The sequence below is a fragment of the Rhinoraja longicauda genome, chromosome 1 (assembly GCF_053455715.1).
Source record: "Rhinoraja longicauda isolate Sanriku21f chromosome 1, sRhiLon1.1, whole genome shotgun sequence".
Classification (NCBI taxonomy): domain Eukaryota; kingdom Metazoa; phylum Chordata; class Chondrichthyes; order Rajiformes; family Arhynchobatidae; genus Rhinoraja; species Rhinoraja longicauda.
The window spans coordinates 2,579,629-2,600,334 of NC_135953.1; the positions used below are offsets into that span (position 1 = coordinate 2,579,629).

General features: G+C 56.7%; 1 protein-coding gene across 1 annotated transcript in view; it reads left to right on the top strand.

Annotated features, from left to right (window-relative positions):
* Nucleotides 1–20,706, top strand: part of LOC144598283 (uncharacterized) — a 209,539-nt gene that overhangs the window by 174,876 nt on the left and 13,957 nt on the right. The window contains exons 22-26 of the mRNA XM_078408248.1: nt 1,198–1,232; nt 10,877–12,113; nt 14,414–14,476; nt 16,696–16,915; nt 18,564–18,965. Of these exons, the coding sequence (XP_078264374.1) occupies nt 1,198–1,232; nt 10,877–12,113; nt 14,414–14,476; nt 16,696–16,915; nt 18,564–18,965 (1,957 nt within the window). The remainder of the gene's footprint in view (nt 1–1,197; nt 1,233–10,876; nt 12,114–14,413; nt 14,477–16,695; nt 16,916–18,563; nt 18,966–20,706) is intronic.

A 20,706-nucleotide genomic window follows, 5' to 3' on the forward strand; every position in this document is an offset into this window, starting at 1 on the left:
AGGTCCTGCCCATTTTAGACTTCCCAAATGCAGCACCTCACATTTATCTGTATTAAATTCCATCAACCATTCTTCAGCCCACCTGGCCAATCGATCCAGATCCTGCTGCAATTTTTGACAACCCATCATTACTATCTGCAATACCACTCACTTTAGTGTCATCTGCAAACTTGCTAATCGTGGCATGTACATTCTCATCCAAATCATTGATATAGATGACCAAACAGTCACGGGCCCAGCACTGAACCCTGAGGCACACCACTAGTCACAGGCCTCCAGTCCGAGAAGCAACCTTCCACCATCACCGTCGTCGGCATTTTAAAAGGACGCAACGATATTGACCACCTTGCATTTTTACTATGCATCGCTGGTTCCCAAAGTTCTCCAAGATGTGTTTATGCCTAGTGTCTAGGTATTAATTGTGGTACACTCCACAGCCACAATGTGTTGGTGACTGAGGGAAGAACATTAAGGGTGGTTGATGGGGGGGGGGGGGGGTGATTTTCATATCATAAACTGATGATTTTCATTTTAATAATAAACTGATGATATGAAAATAGATGGGCGGGCAGGTGATGTAGAGAAAACAGGGACTCTGCAGAAGGACTTGGACAGGGTGGGAGAGTGGGCAGAGAAGTGGCAGATGGAATATAGTGTAGCAAAGTGTGGAGTGCATCTGTACACTGTAAATGGCTCGATTGTAATCGTGTATAATCTTTCCACTGACTGGTTAGCACGCAACAAAAAGCTTTTCACTGTACCTCGGCACATATGAGGAAAAACTAAACTGAAACTCAACACTCCTGACGTTGACAGGCTCTCGGCCGTCCTGATGCCAGTCCCTCTCTGCAGGATTCCCAGCTACCTGCATCTTTGTGGTCACTATCTGACAGCTGGTGTGGTCTGGTTCCTGATCAATGGTGGCCTCCCCATCTCAGTGTGGAAAGAGATCGGGCAACCTAATGTGGAGGGGAGGTTATGAGACTCTTCTGCGCGAGTTATCATTGCCCACGAGGCTGGACTTGTCTCATTTCCTGTGCTGCTTGCTATCTGTCCTCTCCCATTCAACTCCCCCTCCCATGGGAGTGTGCTACAAGCAGTGACTTTTGAACCATCTTCCACGTACTCCTTTCCTCATGTTTATGTTTCCAGTTTTAATTGATGAACAATACTACAATGTTTGTTTTTCTGTTGCAGAATGAAGTGAAGAAAGAACAACTGGTGGAAGAGAGGTAGGCATATTTTCAGAATTACTAAAGAGATGCTGAGTTTGGTACCTTGCGTTTGATACATTAAGGACTTTTAAAAGTCGTTTGGACAGGAATATGGATAAGAAGGGTTTAGAGGGATATGGGTCAAATGGGACTGACCGAGAATGCCAACTTGGTCAGCATGGACAAGATGGGCCCAAGGGCCTGTCCATGCTGCACAGCTCCATGACTTTATGATACGAGTGAAGGTTGACTCCTCTTTTCCTTTGCACAGCTGATATTGGCATGCTGTGGGTTATATCAGGTGCTCCCTGGCACAGTGCCCAAGTCTGGTTAGCGTGCTGGTTTGTGACCCAAAGTCATTCTGCTCCCACACGACACCCAGGCAAGAGCATTGCACCGTGAAAACAATCCAGCGTGAAGCCTTGGTGGTCTCATAAGTGAGCGGTTGGGCAGGCCAGGACATTGGAGTGCAGGAGGCTGAGTAGCGATCTTATAGAGGTGTATAAGCTCCTGAGGGGAATATCAATGATTTGGATGTTAACGTACAAGACAGATGACACTAAAGTGGGTGATATTGTAGATAGCGAAGATGGTTGTTAGAAATTGTTGCAGGGTCTTGATCGGGTGGGCTGAGGAATGGTTGATGGAATTTAATAGAGATAGCAGCGGTGTTGCATTTTGGGAAGTCAGACCAGGGCAGGACCTTCAGTGAATGGTGGGGCTCTGGGGGGTGTTGGTGAGCAGAGGGATCTAGGAGTGCAGGTGCATAGTTCCTTGAAAGTAGCGTCACAGGTAGATAGGGTGGCCAAGAAGGCTTTAGGCATATTAGCCTTCTTCAGTCAGGTCAGTATTGAGTATAGAAATGGAAAGGTCATGTTACAATTGTACAAGACATTGGTCAGGCCACACTTGAGTATTGTGCTCAGTTTTGGTCACCCTGTTATAGAAAAGATGTTGTTAAGCTGGAAAGGGTGCAGAAAAGATTTACGAGGATGTTGCCAGGACTGGGGGGGCTGAGCTATAGGGAGTGGTTGAGCAGGCTAGGACTCAACTCCTTTGAGCGCAGGAGGATGAGGGGTGATTTTATGGAGGTGTATGAAGGGAATAGATCGGGCAGATGAACAGAAGCTTTTACCCAGAGTAGGGAATCGGGAGCCACAGGACATAGGTTTAAGCTGAAAGATTTAATAGGAACCCGTGGGGCAACTTATTTACAGAAAGGGTGACAGGTGTATGGAACGAGCTGTCAGAGAAGGTAGTTGAGGCAGGTATTATCGCAACATTTAAGAAACATTTGAACAGACACATGGATAGGATAGGTTTAGAGGGTTATTCACAAGCTGCATTCGGCCCATCGAGTCTACTCCGCCATTCGATTGTGGCTGATCTCTGCCTCCTAATCCCATTTTCCTGGCTTCTCCTCATAACCCTTGACACCCATTATAACTGGCCAAATGAAGGCAGGTGGGAGTAGTATAGATGGGAAATGTTGTTCGGTGTGTGCAAATTGGGCCAAAGTGACTGTTTTCATGCTGTATGACTGAATCTAACAGATAGGGTGCATGCACGGCTTTTAACCAAAGATGGGGAATCAAGAACCAGGCAACATATGTTTAACACCCCTCCCAACCCTTCCGAATTTGGCGGAAAGTTGCCACTTTCTTATTTCATTTCCGCCATTCCAATTTCGGTAATTGCAATTTGTCAATTCGACCATTAAAAGTCGCTAGGGGTTCCGCGAGAAATCCCCCCGCGCCCTGGAAGTCTCCCCGAAAATGTGGCACCTAGGCTGGGCAAGGCAGCCAATCTCGACCTCATCGGGACTTCCATGGCCGATCGGTGGGTTGAATTTGCAACCTGCGGCCGGGGCTGTGGAACTCCAGCCCCGACTTCCTTGGCCAGCTGGATAAACCAGCAAAGCTCTGGAACCAAGAGTGCCAGAAAATCAGTGGTGGAACTGTAATGAGTAAATATTAAATTTAAGTGCAAGATTATGTAACTATATTAATTAATTAAGACGGTGTTAAAATATAAAACAGCAGAAAAGCCAATTACCACCTATAGGATCTCTGGTCACTAGAAGATCTGGGAGATTGTTTGTATTTTCCTTAGTGAAGACAGATCCAAAGTACCGGTTCAACTCGTCTGCCATTTACTTGTTTCCCATAATAAATTCCCCTGCTTCTGTCTTCAAGGGACCCACATTTGCCATAACTATTTTTTTCCTCTTCACATACGTAAAAAAGCTTTTACTATCCTCCTTTATATTATTGGCTAGCTTACCCTCGTACCTCATCTTTTCTCCCTGTATTGCCTTTTTAGTTATCTTCTGTTGCTCTTTAAAAGAGTCCCAATCCTCTGGCTTCCTGCTCTTCTTTGCTATGTTATACTTCTCTTTTATTTTTATGCTGTCCTTGACTTCCCTTGTCAGCCACGGGTGCCTCTTACTCCCCTCAGAATCTTTCCTCCTCTTTGGGATGAATTGATCCTGCAACTTCTGCATTATTCCCAGGAATACCTACCATTGCTGTTCCACCGTCTTCCCTGCTGGGGCCTCCTTCCAGTCAAATCTGGCCAGCTCCTTCCGATTTTCCCTTCTCCCTCTCAATTTGTAGATTAAAACTTATCATATAATGATCACTGCCTCCTAATGGCTCTTTTACCTTGAGTTTCCTTATCAGATCAGGTTCAGACCACTAGAACATCTGGGAGATTGCTTGTATTGTGGCGGCTCCCAAGGGTCGGGCCATACTACTACCGACCCCTCGGCACGGGAATGGACCAGTCCCGGGAGGCGGTCCTGGACTCAGGTATATAAGGGCAAGGTTTGGGCGCCAAGCCATTCCGGCAGACTAGACCCGTCTGAGACCCACGAACCAATAAATATACCTTCCCAAAATACCTGGCTCCTTGCCTTTATCAACACGCTACATTGGTGACCTCGACGGTCCATTCATTAGGATGGACAGAAAAACAGAATTCGACCGCCCGTCCGGCTCACAGGCCGACCAGGCCCCAGCTGTCGACGCGGTAGGCATCAAGCTCCCGACCTTCTGGACCACCCGGGCTCGCGTTTGGTTTTACCAAGCGGAGGCCCAGTTCCACCTGCAGGGCATCACGGTGGATAACACCCGGTTTTTCCACCTGGTGGGAGCCCTTGACCAGGACACGGCCGAAGAGGTAACGGAGTTCCTCCAGGACCCACCGGCCGACGGTAAATATGAAGCCCTTAAGGAGCTGCTGCTCCAAACCTACGGGCTAACCCGAATGGAGCGGGCCGAAAGGCTCCTCCACATGCCAGGCCTCGGTGACCGGCGCCCATCTAGCCTCCTGAAGGAGATGGTCGCGCTGCTCGACGGGCACAGACCGTGCCTGATGTTCGAGTATACTTACCTGCACCTGCTGTCGGCCGACATTCGCCTGCAGCTCACCGACGTCTCCTGGGAAGACACCCGGGCCCTCGGCAGGCGCGCGGACGCGCTGTGGGCGGCGCGCCGTGATGACGTCAGTGCGCTAAACGTCACTCGAGAAGCGCCCGATTTTCTCCGGTCGGGCGGGGGAGCTGTGGAAGGAGTGACAGCTACGTCCCGGAGGCCTGCGAGATCGCCCCCGGTGGCCATTGCGGGTCGTGCACCTGCAGTCCCACATCAGCAGGCTCCAGCCAGCACCAGCAAGAGGTACTGGTGTTATTACCACCAGCGCTGGGGTGCGGCAGCCCGACAATGCCGCCAGCCGTGCACATTTCCGGGAAACGTCGGGGCCGGCTACCAATAGTTCCTGCGGTGGCCGGCCAGATTCACCGCCTCTTCGCCTGGGATCGGCGCTCCGGGAGCCGCTTCCTCGTGGATACCGGGGCGGAGCTGAGCGTCCTGCCCCCTTCGCCGCTGGACATTCGTTCTGGGAAGCGGGGGCCCATCCTCACCGCGGCAAATGGGAGCATTATCCAGACATATGGCGTCCGCACGGTCCACATCGTTTTCGGCGCCAGTCATTTTACGTGGCTGTTTACGATCGCCGACGTCTCCCAGCCGCTGCTCGGGGCCGACTTTCTGCGGGCTCATTCTCTCCTCGTGGACGTCAGGCAGCAGCGCTTGGTCCACTCCGCCACGATGGAGCCCATCGCGTTGCGGCTGAATGACCCCATTATACGCCCGCTGTCGTCCGTGGACTCCCATTTCGCTCGGGTGCTGGCGGACTTTCCGGATATTATGGCCCCGCAATTCCGGTCATCGACCCCCAAGCATGGGGTGTACCATTACATCACAACTACCGGCCCACCCCTCCACGCACGAGCACGCCGACTCCCGCCTGAGAAACTACGCCTGGCACGACAGGAGTTCCGTACGATGGAGTCCTTGGGGATCGTCCGCCCTTCCAACAGCCCATGGGCATCTCCACTCCACATGGTCCCCAAGGCAAACGGGGGCTGGAGGCCTTGCGGGGATTATCGGCGGCTGAACGTCGCTACCGCCGAGGACCGATACCCCGTGCCCCACATCCAGGACTTCAACGCCCATTTGGCTGGGGCCACGATATTTTCAAAGGTGGATCTGGTGCGAGGTTACAACCAGATCCCGGTCCACCCGGAGGATGTACCCAAGACGGCAATCATCACGCCGTTCGGACTCTACGAGTTCGTACGGATGCCGTTCGGCCTCAAGAACGCCGCGCAGTCATTCCAACGATTAATGAACGGCGTTTGTCGCGGGTTGGATTTCCTGTTCGTCTACCTCGACGACATCTTGGTAGCCAGCCGCTCGCGGCAGGAGCACTGTGCCCACCTCCGGCAGCTTTTCCAGCGGCTCAGCGAACACGGGTTGGCCATAAACCTCGCCAAGTGCCGCTTTGGCGTGGCCACAATCGACTTTCTCGGCCACCGTGTGTCCTCGCAAGGAGCGGTTCCCCTGCCGGACAAAGTAGACGCCATCCGCCGGTTTCCCCGTCCGTCCTCGGTGCGTGGCCTGCAGGAGTTCGTCGGCATGGTGGCATTTTATCACCGGTTCCTGCCATCCGCGGCCCACATCATGCGGCCGCTATACGAGCTGCTGGCGGGCAAGCGTAAGACCGTCGTGTGGACCGACGAGGCCGTAACAGCCTTTGACGGCGCGAAGGAGGCCCTGGCTCGGGCTGTGCTGCTTGTTCACCCACGGGAGGATGCCCCGACAGCCCTTACGGTGGACGCCTCAGAGTTGGCCGTTGGTGGCGTACTGGAGCAACTCACGGACGGGGGTTGGCGCCCCCTGGCCTTCTTCAGCCGGCACCTCGACAACGCCCAGAAGAAGTACAGCGCTTTCGACCGCGAGCTCCTCGCCCTGTACCTGGCCGTTCGTCACTTCCGCTATTTTCTGGAGGGCCGCCCGTTCACCGCTTACACGGACCACAAGCCGCTCACTTTCGCCCTGGCAAAGGTCTCCGACCCATGGTCCGCCCGACAGCAGCGCCAGTTGGCCTACATTTCAGAATTTACCACCTCCATCCGCTTTATCGAGGGGAAGGAAAACCGGGTGGCCGACGCATTGTCTCGCCCCGCCATCAATGCCGTGTTAGAAGTGGCACCCGGCATTGATTATTCTGCCCTGGCGGAGGCCCAACTAACGGACGGGGAGATGCCCGCCTACCGGACTGCCATCTCTGGCCTCCGCCTTGAGGATGTTCCCCTCGGCCCCGGAGCGACGACGATACTTTGCGATGTGTCGGCAGGTCAGCCGCGCCCCATCGTCCCGGCCGCGTGGCGCAGGAGGGTTTTCGACGTGGTCCACGGGCTGGCTCACCCATCCATCCGGACAACGATCTCGTTGGTAGCTGCGCGGTTCATGTGGCATGGTCTGCGCAAGCAGGTTGGCCAATGGGCCCGCACCTGCATTCCGTGCCAGACGTCAAAAATTCAACGCCACGTCCGGGCGCCACTCCAAGGGATCGGTCTACCCTGCCGCCGTTTCGACCACCTGCACGTGGACATTGTGGGCCCGCTCCCGCCGTCCCGGGGCATCACCCACCTCTTCACGGTGGTGGACCGCTTCACGCGGTGGCCGGAGGCCATACCACTGGCTGATACGTCGACAGCCACATGCGCTCGTGCGTTGGCCGCGCACTGGATTGCTCGCTTTGGTGTGCCGGTGGTCATCTCATCGGACCGGGGGCCACAGTTCACCTCCGAGCTGTGGTCGGCCATGGCCCACCTGTTGGGCGTGCGGCTGCACCACACCACGGCCTATCACCCGCAGGCAAACGGCTTGGTGGAGAGGTTCCACCGGCAGCTGAAGGCAGCGCTGAAGGCGCGACTCGCCGGGCCCGACTGGATGGACGAGCTACCATGGGTTTTGCTGGGCATCCGGACTGCCCCCAAGGAAGACCTGGCTTCATCCTCAGCGGAGCTCGTCTACGGGTCTCCGCTCACGGTGCCCGGGGAGTTCGTGCCCTCGTTGCCGGGGCGAGAGGAACCACCCTCATCCACCCTACATCGCCTCCGAGAGCGAGTTGGAAAGCTCGCACCCGTGCCGACGTCCCGCCATGGGACATTCCGCCCTTACGTGCCATCGGCCCTCCAGGACTGCGCCTTTGTGTTCCTGCGCCGTGACGCCCACCAGGCGCCACTCCAGAGGCCGTATGAAGGCCCGTACCGGGTGCTGGAGCACGGGCAGACCACCTTTGTTTTGGACATGGGGGGCCGGCCGGAGGCCGTGTCAATTGACCGCCTGAAGCCGGCCCACTTAGACATCGACCAACCGGTGCGGGTGGCCCAGCCTCGCCCACGAGGTCGCCCCCCTTTGCGGGTCCCACCGCCTGTCTCTCCAACTGTGCCTCCGCCGGCCCCTCTGTCGACCGATTACCGTACGCGGTCCGGTCGGGTTGTGCGACCACCAGTGCGTTTCGTGCCTCCGGATCTGGGGGGGGGTACTGTGGCGGCTCCCAAGGGTCGGGCCATACTACTACCGACCCCTCGGCACGGGAATGGACCAGTCCCGGGAGGCGGTCCTGGACTCAGGTATATAAGGGCAAGGTTTGGGCGCCAAGCCATTCCGGCAGACTAGACCCGTCTGAGACCCACGAACCAATAAATATACCTTCCCAAAATACCTGGCTCCTTGCCTTTATCAACACGCTACAGTATCTTCCTTAGTGAAGACAGATCCAAAGTACCGGTTCAACTCATCTGCCATTTCCATGTTCCCCATAATAAATTCTGTCTTCAAGGGACCCACATTTGCCTTAACTATTTTTTTCCTCTTCTCATACCGAAAGGAGGAATTTCTTTAGTCAGAGGGTGGTGAATCTGTGGAATTCATTGCTGCAGACGGCTGTGAAGGCCAAGACAATGAATAAAGGCGGATAATAGACAATAGGTGCAGGAGGAGGCCATTCGGCCCTTCGAGCCAGCACCACCATTCAATGTGATCATGGCTGATCATTCACAATCAGTACCCCATTCTTGCCCTCTCCCCATACCCCCTGACTCTGCTTTCCTTAAGAGCTCTATCTAACTCTCTCTTGACAGATTGACAGTTTCTTGATTAGTACGGGTGTCAGAGGTTATGGGGAGAAGGCAGGGGAATGGGGTTAGGAGGGAGAGATAGATCAGCCATGATTGAATGGCAAGGTAGACTTGATGGACCGAATGGCCTAATTCTACTCCTTAAACATGATGAACATGATAATGTTAATAATGAAGCATGATATTACATCTACGTCCCACCCCGGTCATTCCTCCTGCTCCCCACTGTCGCTGGCGTTAGGGTTAGGGTTAGCACGTGACACCAGACACGGGAACAGCTTCTTCTCCTCTGTTGATCAGGTCATAAATGATAGGAGTGTGGCGACTCCTGAGAGTTAGGTCACTCCTTGGCCGAACCCTTGGCATTGAGATTGACGGGGTCTGGTACTGCCAGTCCACGGGGTTTCCCAGCAGGGGTTTTGTGGAGAGAGAGGAGAGTGAACGTGTGCTGGCAGCTTGTAGTGTTGATAAAGCATCCTGCCTGGACTAACCTGGCGTCTAGCCTTATTTTGGGCTGGACCGATCGCTCCCGCTACAAACTTGTCATTTAGGAGCACAACATGCAAGACTGCAACCAACTCCCTGCTGCTCTGGCCGACCAGGCCCAGCTGAATGCATTGCTCCCCTCTGCTCTGGCCGACCAGGCCCAGCTGAATGCAGTGCTCCCTGCTGCTCTGGCTGACGAGGCCCAGCTGAACGCAGTCGCCCTTTAGCTACCGACCTTCTGGTCCTCCCAGCCGCAGCTATGGTTCCAGCAGTCCGAGGCACAATTCCACACCCGCGGGATCACGGTCGGCGAGACCCGTTACTACTACGTTGTCACCCCGCTCAACCAAGAAACAGCCGGTCGCGTAGTGCCTTACCCGCGTGATCCCCCAGCGGCTGCTAAACACGAAAGCCTCAAGGCGCTGCTTCTCTGCACCTTCAGGCTCAGCCGCTTAGAGCGAGCGGCGCGGATCCTCAACATGGGCGGGCTCGGCGATCGGAAGCCGTCGGCCCTCATGAGTGACATGCTTACCCTCGCGGTCGGCCACCAGCCCTGCCTTCTGTTTGAGTTTGTGTTCCTGGAGCACCCCGCCTGCTCCTCTCCAGGGCACAATTTGACGACCCCCTGGTGCTAGTGGAGCGCGCTGACGAGCTGTGGCTGACCTAATGGTGTGGGATGGGCAGCTGTGCGGCGCGTCTATCAGCCCCCAGCCAGCCGGTTGTGGGCGACGCCAGTGGAGGGCGCTGGTGTTACTACCACCGGTGCTGCGGGACCGGCTGGCTGGGGGCTGATGCAGCTGAACCTCCGGTGAATGCAGGGGACGGTCGCTGGGTCCTCCGGGGCGCTGCCGACATTCGATCGACAGTGCCGCCAGTCCTGCTCGTTCCCCGGGAAATGCCGGAGCCGGCCGCCAGTAGCCGCTGCGGTGGCTGGCCAGATATACCGCCGCTACGCCCGGGGCAGAGCCGACACGTATTCAAGTAAGCGGGGGCCCTCGCTCACCGCTGTGAATGGCAGCCCCATCCGCACGTATGGGGTTCACACGGTCCTACTTATTTACAGGAGCAGAATTAGGCCATTCAGCCCATCAGGTCTACTCTGCCATTCAAACATTGCTGATCAATCTCTCACTCCATTCCCCATTCTCCTACCTTCTCCCCATAACCTCTGACACCCGCACTAATCAAAGGTTATCAGGCTTCTGAACGGCCCTTCCATGAGCTAGGGTACTGTCCGATTCACCTCGACCCCATTGCGGACATTGGACTTTGTCTGTGGAACTGATGCTACAATGCTGAGAACTATATTCTGAACTCTATCTTCCCCTTTGCTCGACCTATTGTAGCTGAGATTGACGTGATTGTATTTTTGTAGAGGTTTATCTGATCTGTTTGGACAGCATGCAGAACAAAGCTTTTCACGGTACCTCGGTACACGTGACAATAATAAACCTAAACCAAAAGAACTCCGAAGAGTGAGGAAGAGGAGCAGGGCCGTGGGGCCCATCCTGTCTGTGCTGAACATGATGCCTAGTTGACCAGGCGTGCAGAGCGCTGAGCTGTGTTGTTGTTGTGATTGGTGTGTGTGTGACTGGGCCAGGGGTATTGCAGTAAGGGGTGCGTGTGTCGTTACGTCTCTCCTGCACAGTCTGAGCCCGTGCTCACTCTCACTTTTATTTCTCAGTGGTGACGCCAGCAAGGAGTCGAAGGAGGCTGCGCCGGTGGTGAACGCGGCGTCTGCCGATGTGGAGCTGCCCGCCGTGACCGATGAGAAGGCCCAGGATCTGCCGAGTGACCAAACTAAAGCAGAGGCCATGATGGCTGGTAATGAGGCTGAGACGGAGACCGGGGGCACGGCGGCACAGAGCCAGGCACCCACCGCTGCCAGTACGCTGCCCGTCACCAAATCCCCAGCACCCCTTGTTGCCGAGACACCGGCAGGCCCACCTGTGACTGGCACCGGTTCAGCTGAGTCCTCCCCAGCCACGGGCAAACCCACCACGGCGAGCAGAAACACACTGTCCAAAGCCGCCACCGGAAACGCACCGTCCAAAGCCGCCACCGGAAACGCACCGTCCAAAGCCGCCACGGTGGCGACCAACGTGGCCACACCTGCAGCCGCACCTACGAGAGGTGCCGGTAACGGCGTCACTGTGCCCACCGGGGGCCTGGTGACGAAACCCGGCGCAGCCTCCGCGAACCTGCCCGTCAAAGTCACCACCGACGAGGCAGTGGCCAAACCCGGCGACGCCACGGCCAAACCCACAGCGGACGGCGACGGTGCAGACGGCAAATCCACGGCTACAGCCGGGACCGTTGGGGCCCACAAGCCCGTGGCCACTCTCGTGCCGGGCCCTGCCAAACCTGGCCCAGTGCCAGCTCCGGCAGTGGGCAACACCAGCCCTGCTCCCGAAAACGCAGCTCCCAATCCCACCGCCCCGGCATCAGCGGCCGGCAATGGTGCCGTGGCCAAGCCAGAGCCGGCCAGCGGCACTCCCACCGATGCCAGCGTCGCTCCGTCTAATGCCCCGGATATGGAGGACACTCCTGCACCGAGTGTGTCTCCCTCCACCACGGACGAGGCAACACCCTCCCTCACCCAGACCCCCTCGCCCAAAGCTGCAAACCCCAGCGTCCCCAACTCCAGCACCAGGCCGCCCAAGTCCATGGTGGTGAAACCCACGGGCAAAGGGAGCGGCGTGGCCAAGACCAGCGAGAAGAGGGCTGTTGGCCCCAGGAAGGAACACACACCGCGGGAGGCGGGTAAAGGCGGCACCTTGGCACGAGGCCGCAGCACGTCCCGGGAGAGCTCGAGCCGGGAGGGCAGTGGCCGTGGCAACCCCACGCACCAGAAGGAGAACCGCAGCGAACGACGGCCACACCCGCGGGACAGAGACTACCGGCCCTACTCTAGGACCAAGGTAAGCCTGGCCCCACCGCACGCACGCACACACACGGCAACACCCGCCGGACAGAGACTACCTGCCCTACTCCAGGACCAAGGTAAGCCTGGCCCCGCGCACGCACACACACGGCAACACCCGCGGGACAGAGACTACCTGCCCTACTCCAGGACCAAGGTAAGCCTGGCCCCGCGCACGCACACACGCGGCAACACCCGCGGTACAGAGACTACCGGCCCTACTCCTGGTTCAAGGTCAGCCTGGCCCCACCACGGCTTACTACCACACGCGCACACACACACACACACACACACACACACACACACACACACACACACACACACCCGCGGTACAGAGACTACCGGCCCTACTCCTGGATCAAGGTCAGCCTGGCCCCACCACGGCTTACTACCACACGCGCGCACACACACACACACACACACACACCCACCTGCGGGGCAGAGACTACCGGCCCTACTCCTGGACCAAGGTCAGCCTGGCCCCACCACGGCTTACTACCACACGCACATACACACACACGCACACACACGGCAACACCCGCGGGACAAAGACTACCTGCCCTACTCCAGGACCAAGGTAAGCCTGGCCCCGCTCACGCACACACGCGGCAACACCCGCGGTACAGAGACTACCGGCCCTACTCCTGGATCAAGGTCAGCCTGGCCCCACCACGGCTTACTACCACACGCGCGCACACACACACACACACACACACACACACCCACCTGCGGGGCAGAGACTACCGGCCCTACTCCTGGACCAAGGTCAGCCTGGCCCCACCACGGCTTACTACCACACGCACATACACACGCACGCACACACGCGGCAACACCCGCGGGACAAAGACTACCTGCCCTACTCCAGGACCAAGGTTAGCCTGGCCCCGCCGCGGCTTACTACCACACACATGCACACACTCACACACACACGCGGCAACACCCGCGGGACAGAGACTACCGGCCCTACTCCAAGACCAAGGTCAGCCTGGCCCCGCTGCGGCTTACTACCGCGCGCACGCACACACACACACACACGTCCCACACACAAGCACGCACACACATGCACGCACACACACACTCACGCACGCGCACACACTGTTCAGTAAAGTGTGCCCACACACACACAAACACACACACACACACACAGTTCAGTAAAGTGTGCACACACACAAACAAACATGCGCACACACACACACACACACACACAGTTCAGTAAAGTGTGCCCACACACACGGTTCAGTAAAGTGTGCCCACACCCAGCCGTAATCCCCCATTAGTACAAAGTCCACTGAGACCATTCGCATGCGAATAGCGCCAGGTTTTTGCGCCACTTTCACAGTCCAGTCCGCAAGCTTGATCTCCTGGAGCGGTGCCCAATGCTGGCGAGCTCACCACCACCCTCTGTGTACAATTCTGACCCCATACATTGCCTTTAATCCCTGGCCCTCTCACATTAACACAATGTCCTCCAGTATTTGCTATTTCCACCCTGGGTAAAACGTTCTGTGTCTACCCTCTCTACGCCTCTCATTATTTGATGCACTTCTATTAGTTCTCCCCTCAACCGCCAGCGTTCCAGAGAAAACAATCCCAGTCTGTCCAACGTCTCCCTGTAGCTGAAACCCTCTAATCCACGCAGCGATCTGGCATTCTGGTCTGAAGAAGGGTCAGATCCGAAACGTCACCCATTCCTTCTCTCCAGAGATGCTGCCTGTTTCGCTGAGTTACTCCAGCTTTTTGTGTCTTTCATTCTGGTGAACCTCCTCTCCCACCCTCCCCAAAGCATCCACATCCTTCCTGTAATGGGGGCGACCAGAACTGCACGCAACACTCCACATGCAGCCCCACCAAAGCCCTGTAGACCTGCATCATGACTTCCTGACTGTTACACTCAATGCCCTGACCCTTAAAAGCAAGCGTACCATAAGCCTTCTTTACCACTCTCCACTTGTGTTGCCACCTTCAGGCAGTTATGCACTTGGACCACGAGATCCCTCTGCATGTTAATGCTGTGAGGATCATGCTATTAACTCTGAGTTTCCCCTTACATTGAACCTTCCAAAGTGCACCACTGCACACTTGCTTGGACTAAACTCCATCGGCCGTTTCTGTCGCGGATCTGCATACACACAATGACGGCATGTTATCACAGAGGTGTTTGAGCTGCCATCTGTGTGTGGTCCTCTTGCTCAAAGCTCAACTGGCTCACACTCAGAGTGTAGTGGGGAAAGCTCCAGGGCATCAAGCACACTGCCCACAGAGCAGCTGCTGAACATTGATCCAACTTCTGTCTTCCAGGCCTCTCATGAACGCAACAGCCGGGATCGGAAGCCCAGCAGCCGGAGTCCAAAGAGAGAAGAGGTGACTGTCCTTTCTTATCCTCTTTCCCCCGCACCTACTGTTAGTCCCCTGCCCCCTCTCCCCAGTCCCTGCCCCCTCCCCCAGTCCCTGCCCCCCTCCCCCACGATTCCTCCCCCCCCACGATTCCTGCCCTCTCTCCCCCAGTCCCTGCCCCCTCTCCCCCAGTCCCTGCCCCCTCTTTCCCACGATCCCTGCGCCTCTCCCCCACGATCCCTGCCCCTCTCCCCACGATCCCTCCCCCACGATCCCTGCCCCCAGTCCCTCCCTCCTCGCCCCCAGTCCCTCCCCCACGATCCCTGCCCCCTCTCCCCCAGTCCCTGCCCCCTCTCCCCAGTCCCTGCCCCCTCTCCCCAGTCCCTGCCCCCTCTCCCCCACGATCCCTCCCCCACGATCCCTGCCCCCACGATCCCTGCCCCTCTCCCCCACGATCCCTGCCCCTCTCCCCCACGATCCCTGCCCCCACGATCCCTCCCCCACGATCCCTGCCCCCAGTCCCTCCCTCCTCGCCCCCAGTCCCTGCCCCCACGATCCCTGCCCCCTCTCCCCCAGTCCCTGCCCCCTCTCCCCAGTCCCTGCCCCCTCTCCCCCACGATCCCTGCCCCCACGATCCCTGCCCCTCTCCCCCACGATCCCTGCCCCTCTCCCCCACGATCCCTGCCCCCACGATCCCTCCCCCACGATCCCTGCCCCCAGTCCCTCCCTCCTCGCCCCCAGTCCCTGCCACCCTCCCCCACGATCCCTGCCCCCTCTCACCCAGTCCCTGCGCCCTCTCCCCAGTCCCTGCCCCCTCTCCCCCACGATCCCTGCCCCACGATCCCTTCCCCCACGATCCCTGCCCCCCTCCCCCACGATCCCTTCCCCCACGATCCCTGCCTCCTCTCCCCCAGTCCCTGCCCCCACGATCCCTGCCCCCCTCCCCCATGATCCCTGCCCCCTCTCCTCCATGATCCCTCTCCCCCAGTCTCTGCCCCCTCTCCCCCACGATCCCTGCCTCCTCTCTCCCAGTCCCTGCCCCCACGATCCCTGCCCCCACGATCCCTGCCCCCATGATCCCTTCCCCCACGATCCCTCCCCCACGATCCCTGCCCCCACGATCCCTGCCCCACGATCCCTGCCCCCTCTCCCCCACGATCCCTGCCCCCTCTCCCCCACGATCCCTGCCTCCTCTCCCCCAGTCCCTGCCCCTCTCCCCCATGATCCCTGCCCCCTCTCCCCCATGATCCCTCTCCCCCAGTCCCTGCCCCCATGATCCCTGCCCCCTCTCCCCCATGATCCCTCTCCCCCAGTCCCTGCCCCCCTCCCCCATGATCCCTGCCCCCTCTCCCCCAGTCCCTGCCCCCTTTCCCCCATGGTTCCATTCCCCCAGGTCGCTGACCCTCCCTGGGACCTACCCTCAGGACCCCTGTCCTCCGCCCCCACCCCCTTCCTCCCCTGTCAGAGCATAGACTTGATGGGCTAACTCATAGTCAAACAGCACAGAAACAAGCTGTTCAGACCAACTCATCCACCCTGGCCAAAATGCCCCGTCTTAGCCAGGCCCATTTGCCTGTGCGGGTCGGGCAGCGTCTGCAGAGGGAGCGGACAGACAAAGTGAGGGTAAGACCCTTCTTCGTGCCCCGACTCAAGATGCCGTCTGCCCATCCCCTCCACAGGTGCTGCCTGACCCACTGAGTCTTTGTGTTTTGCATTGACAGTTCCTGGTGTATTTTTCTGATGCCCGTCAGCTCCAGTAATGGACAGATACTTCTTTTAAGACTTATAGAGTCATTTGACAAGGAAACGGGCCCTTGCCGCAAAACTACCACTTGCCCGCGTTTGGCCCATGTCCCTCTAAACCTCTCCTATCCACATACCTGTCCAAGTGTCTTTATCGTGTCTCTGTACACTGGGGGCAGTTCAATTGTAATCATGTATTGTCTTTCCGCTGACTGATTACCACACAACAAAAGCTTTTTAATGTTCACGTTATAATAAACTAAACTCAAAATGTTGTTATAGTTTAGATGGTTGCAATTAAAGTCGTGTCACTCAGCCCTTTTTTAAAATGACATTTAAAAAACATTTGCACAGCTACATGAACAGAAAATAGTTGGGCAGGCAGGACTAATGTAGATGGAGCATGAAGTTGGGCCGAAGGGCCTGTTTACGTGCTCCGTGTCTCTGACTCTCTGCCCTTGGTTCCAAATCAACTAATGTGTGTTTTATTTTCATTTGTGCAGGCAAAGGACATCTTCCCCTTTAACCTGGATGAGTTTGTCACCGTGGATGAAGTGGGTGAAGAGGAAGATTCTGCTGAAGAGCAGAGGCCGGGTAATGAGTCGCAACCCAACACCCAAACTGCCCAGAGCACGGAGGTGGGAGCGGCAGACGTCAGAGAGGATGGCCAGGCCCCCACGACCGCTGCAGGTGGACCACCCCCCCTCTCCAGGACCTCTACAGGTATTCCTCCCCCTTACACCCCTCCCCTCCTGGGACCACTGCAGGTATACACAACCCCCCCCCTACACCCCTCCCCTCCTGGGACCACTGCAGGTATACACAACCCTCCCCCCTACACCCCTCCCCTCCTGAGACCACTGCAGGTATACACAACCCCCCCCCCCCCCTACACCCCTCCCCTCCTGAGACCACTGCAGGTATTCACAACCCCCCCCCCAACACCCCTCCCCTCCTGGGACCACTGCAGGTATTCACAACCCCCCCCCCCCCCCCTACACCCCTCCCTTCCTGAGACCACTGCAGGTATACACAACCCCACACCCCTCTCCTCCTAGGACCACTGCAGGTATTCACAACCCCCCCACCCCCCCCCCCTAACACCCTTCCCCTCCTAGGACCACTGCAGGTATTCACAACCCCCCCCCCCCTACACCCCTCCCCTCCTGGGACCACTGCAGGTATACACAACCCCCCCCTACACCCCTCCCTTCCTGAGACCACTGCAGGTATACACAACCCCCCCCCTCCTGGGACCACTGCAGGTATACACAACCCCCCCCCCCCCTACACCCCTCCCCTCCTGGGACCACTGCAGGTATACACAACCCCCCCCCTACACCCCTCCCTTCCTGAGACCACTGCAGGTATACACAACCCCACACCCCTCCCCTCCTAGGACCACTGCAGGTATACACAACCCCCCCCCTACACCCCTCCCTTCCTGAGACCACTACAGGTATACACAACCCCACACCCCTCCCCTCCTAGGACCACTGCAGGTATTCACAACCCCTCCCTTCCTGAGACCACTGCAGGTATACACACCCCCCCCCCCTCCTACACCCCTCCCCTCCTGGGACCACTGCAGGTATACACAACCCCCCCCCCCCCAACACCCCTCCCCTCCTAGGACCACTGCAGGTATTCACAACCCCCCCCCCCCCCTACACCCCTCCCCTCCTGGGACCACTGCAGGTATACACAACCCTCCCCTACACCCCTCCCCTCCTGGGACCACTGCAGGTATTCACAACCCCCCCTCCAACCCGGGCCCGCTGCTGGGGATTGCGAGAGCCTTAACGAGGATGTTTGTATCTTCTCAGGCCACAGGTGAGACTGGAGAGTGGCGAATGTTGTTCCTTTTGTTTGAAGTAGAGAGAGCCTCATGAGTCTGGCGTCAGTGTTTAGCTTAGTCTAGAGATACAGCGCGGCAACAGATCCTTGAGCCCAACAAGTCCACACCGACCAGCGAGCCCCAACACAGAGGATACGTTTATGGCAGAGATAGATAGATGTTTGATTAGTACAGGTGTCAGAGGTTATGGGGAGAAGGCAGGAGAACGGGGTTAGGAGGGAGAGATAGATCAACCGTGATTGAATGGCAGAGTAGTCTTGGTGGGCTGAATGGCCTAACTCTTCGCATTGATAGGGTAGACAGTCAGAACCTTTCCCCTCCCCCAGGGTGGGAATGTCCAACACTAGAGGACATAGCTATTAGCTGAGTGGGGAACGTTTGGGAAAATGGCGGCGCGCACAGACGCAGCGGCTCACAGCTCTCCCTTTCGGTGCTTTTTATGTGTGTTATGTCTGTTAGTCAATTTTAGTCATGCAAATCCTACTTACAACCGCAAGGATCTTCTGATCATAGGATTCCAGTGCAATCGGGACCTTACGAGCGAATTTCTACACCCACGAAATATACCGGAGGAGATAGCCAGGACACCGGGCTCTCCGTGGATAGTTGTCGGCGCGAACAGGCCTCGCAGGCGGAGGAGAGACAGGAAGCAAAAGCGAGGATGCCGGTCCGGTATACGTGCCAAGCTAAAGAGACAGTCACACGAAGCACCGCTACCTAGCATGTCTCTCACCAACGCCGGATCCATCAACAACAAAATGGACGAATTAAATGTACAAATATCAGCAAACAAACTCGTTGAGGACTGTTGCATTCCCTCAGTAACAGAGGCACGGCTTCATCCACTTATCCCAGACGGAGCCATTGAGCTAGCCGGGCGTACAGCGTTTCGCTGGGATAGAAACATCGACTCCGGTAAGAGCAAGGGGGGGGGGGGGGGGGGGGGGGTTATGCATTTACGTGCACAACAACTGGTGCACTAACATCAAAATCATGGATAGCCACTGTTCTCCTGATCTGGAGTTCCTGACAGTTAAATGCAGGCCTTTTTACCTTCCTCGCGAATTTACAGTGGTTATAGTAACAGCAGTCTACATCCCACCAAATGCTAACACTAGAACAGCTTTAGGCTACCTGCTCGGTGCAATAAACTCACAACAGAGCACATATCCAGAAGCAGCCCATATCATAGCCGGGGACTTCAACCATGCAGACCTAAAGTCAGTTCTCCCGAAATTTGAACAACACATAAGATGTGCTACCAGGGGAAAAAACACACTAGACAAGGTTTATTCAAATATTAAGAAGGGTTTCAGGTCAGCACCACTACCACACCTGGGGCAGTCAGATCACCTGTCCATATTCTTAACTCCAGCATACACCCCACTCAGGAGGAAAGCTCCAGTCACCATAAACACTGTTAAGACATGGCCTGAAGGAGCTTCCTCGCAGCTGCAGGATTGCTTCGAAAGGACCAACTGGGATATTTTTGAGGATCATGACTTGGAGGAGTATACATCAACTGTACTCTGCTACATTCAAAACTGTGTTGACAATGTCACCGTCGACAAACGTATCCGGTTGTATCCCAATCAGAAGCCCTGGATGACAAAGGATGTCAGGTCTCTCTCCTCAAGGACCGTAACACCGCCTTCAGGTCTAGTAATAGAGCTCTATACAGTGCTGCTCGAACCAACCTGAAGAGAGGCATCAAGGATGCCAAAGCGTCCTACAAGAGGAAGATTGAGGACCACTTCACCAACAATGACCCACGGCGGGTATGGCAAGGCATCCAGCACATCACCAACTACAAGACCAGCAACCGCACGACTGCAGACGGCGACACCTCACTGGCAGAGGAACTTAACTGTTTCTTTGCTCGTTTCGAGGTGAAAGCTGCAGTGGCAGACATAACACCCTCTCCAGCACCTGACAGCCACATCTTCATTGTGCAGGAGTATGATGTTAAGCGCGTGCTCAGAGCAGTGAATCCCAGGAAAGCTGCAGGCCCCGATGGTGTGACGGGCAGAGTGCTGAGGGAATGTGCAGACCAATTATCTGAGGTCTTCACAAAAATCTTCAACCTGTCCCTTTCAAAATCCACCATCCCTCCCTGCCTGAAGTCCGCCACAATCATCCCACTGCCGAAAAAGTCTGTCATCAGCGGCCTTAACGACTACCGTCCGGTAGCACTCACACCGGTCATCACAAAGTGCTTCGAGAGGCTGGTCCTGCAGCACATCAAAGCCTGCCTCCCACCCACCTTTGACCCATACCAGTTTGCCTACAGAGCAAATAGGTCTACAGGGGATGCCATCGCCACTGCTCTTCACACTGCACTGACCCACCTTGAACACCAGGGGAGCTATGTGAGGATGCTTTTCCTAGACTTCAGCTCTGCCTTTAACACAGTCATCTCGAGCAGACTGGTCACCAAACTTTCTGACCTTGGATTTTCCCAAACCATCTGCCAAGGGATCAAGGACTTCCTGACCAACTGCCCCCAGACCATCAAAATAGGTCCTCACCTCTCCTCCACCATTACACTGAGCACCGGCTCACCACAGGGCTGTGTGTTGAGCCCCATCCTTTACTCCCTCTACACTCACGACTGCGCCCCCACCCATCCCACCAACACCATCATCAAGTTCGCGGA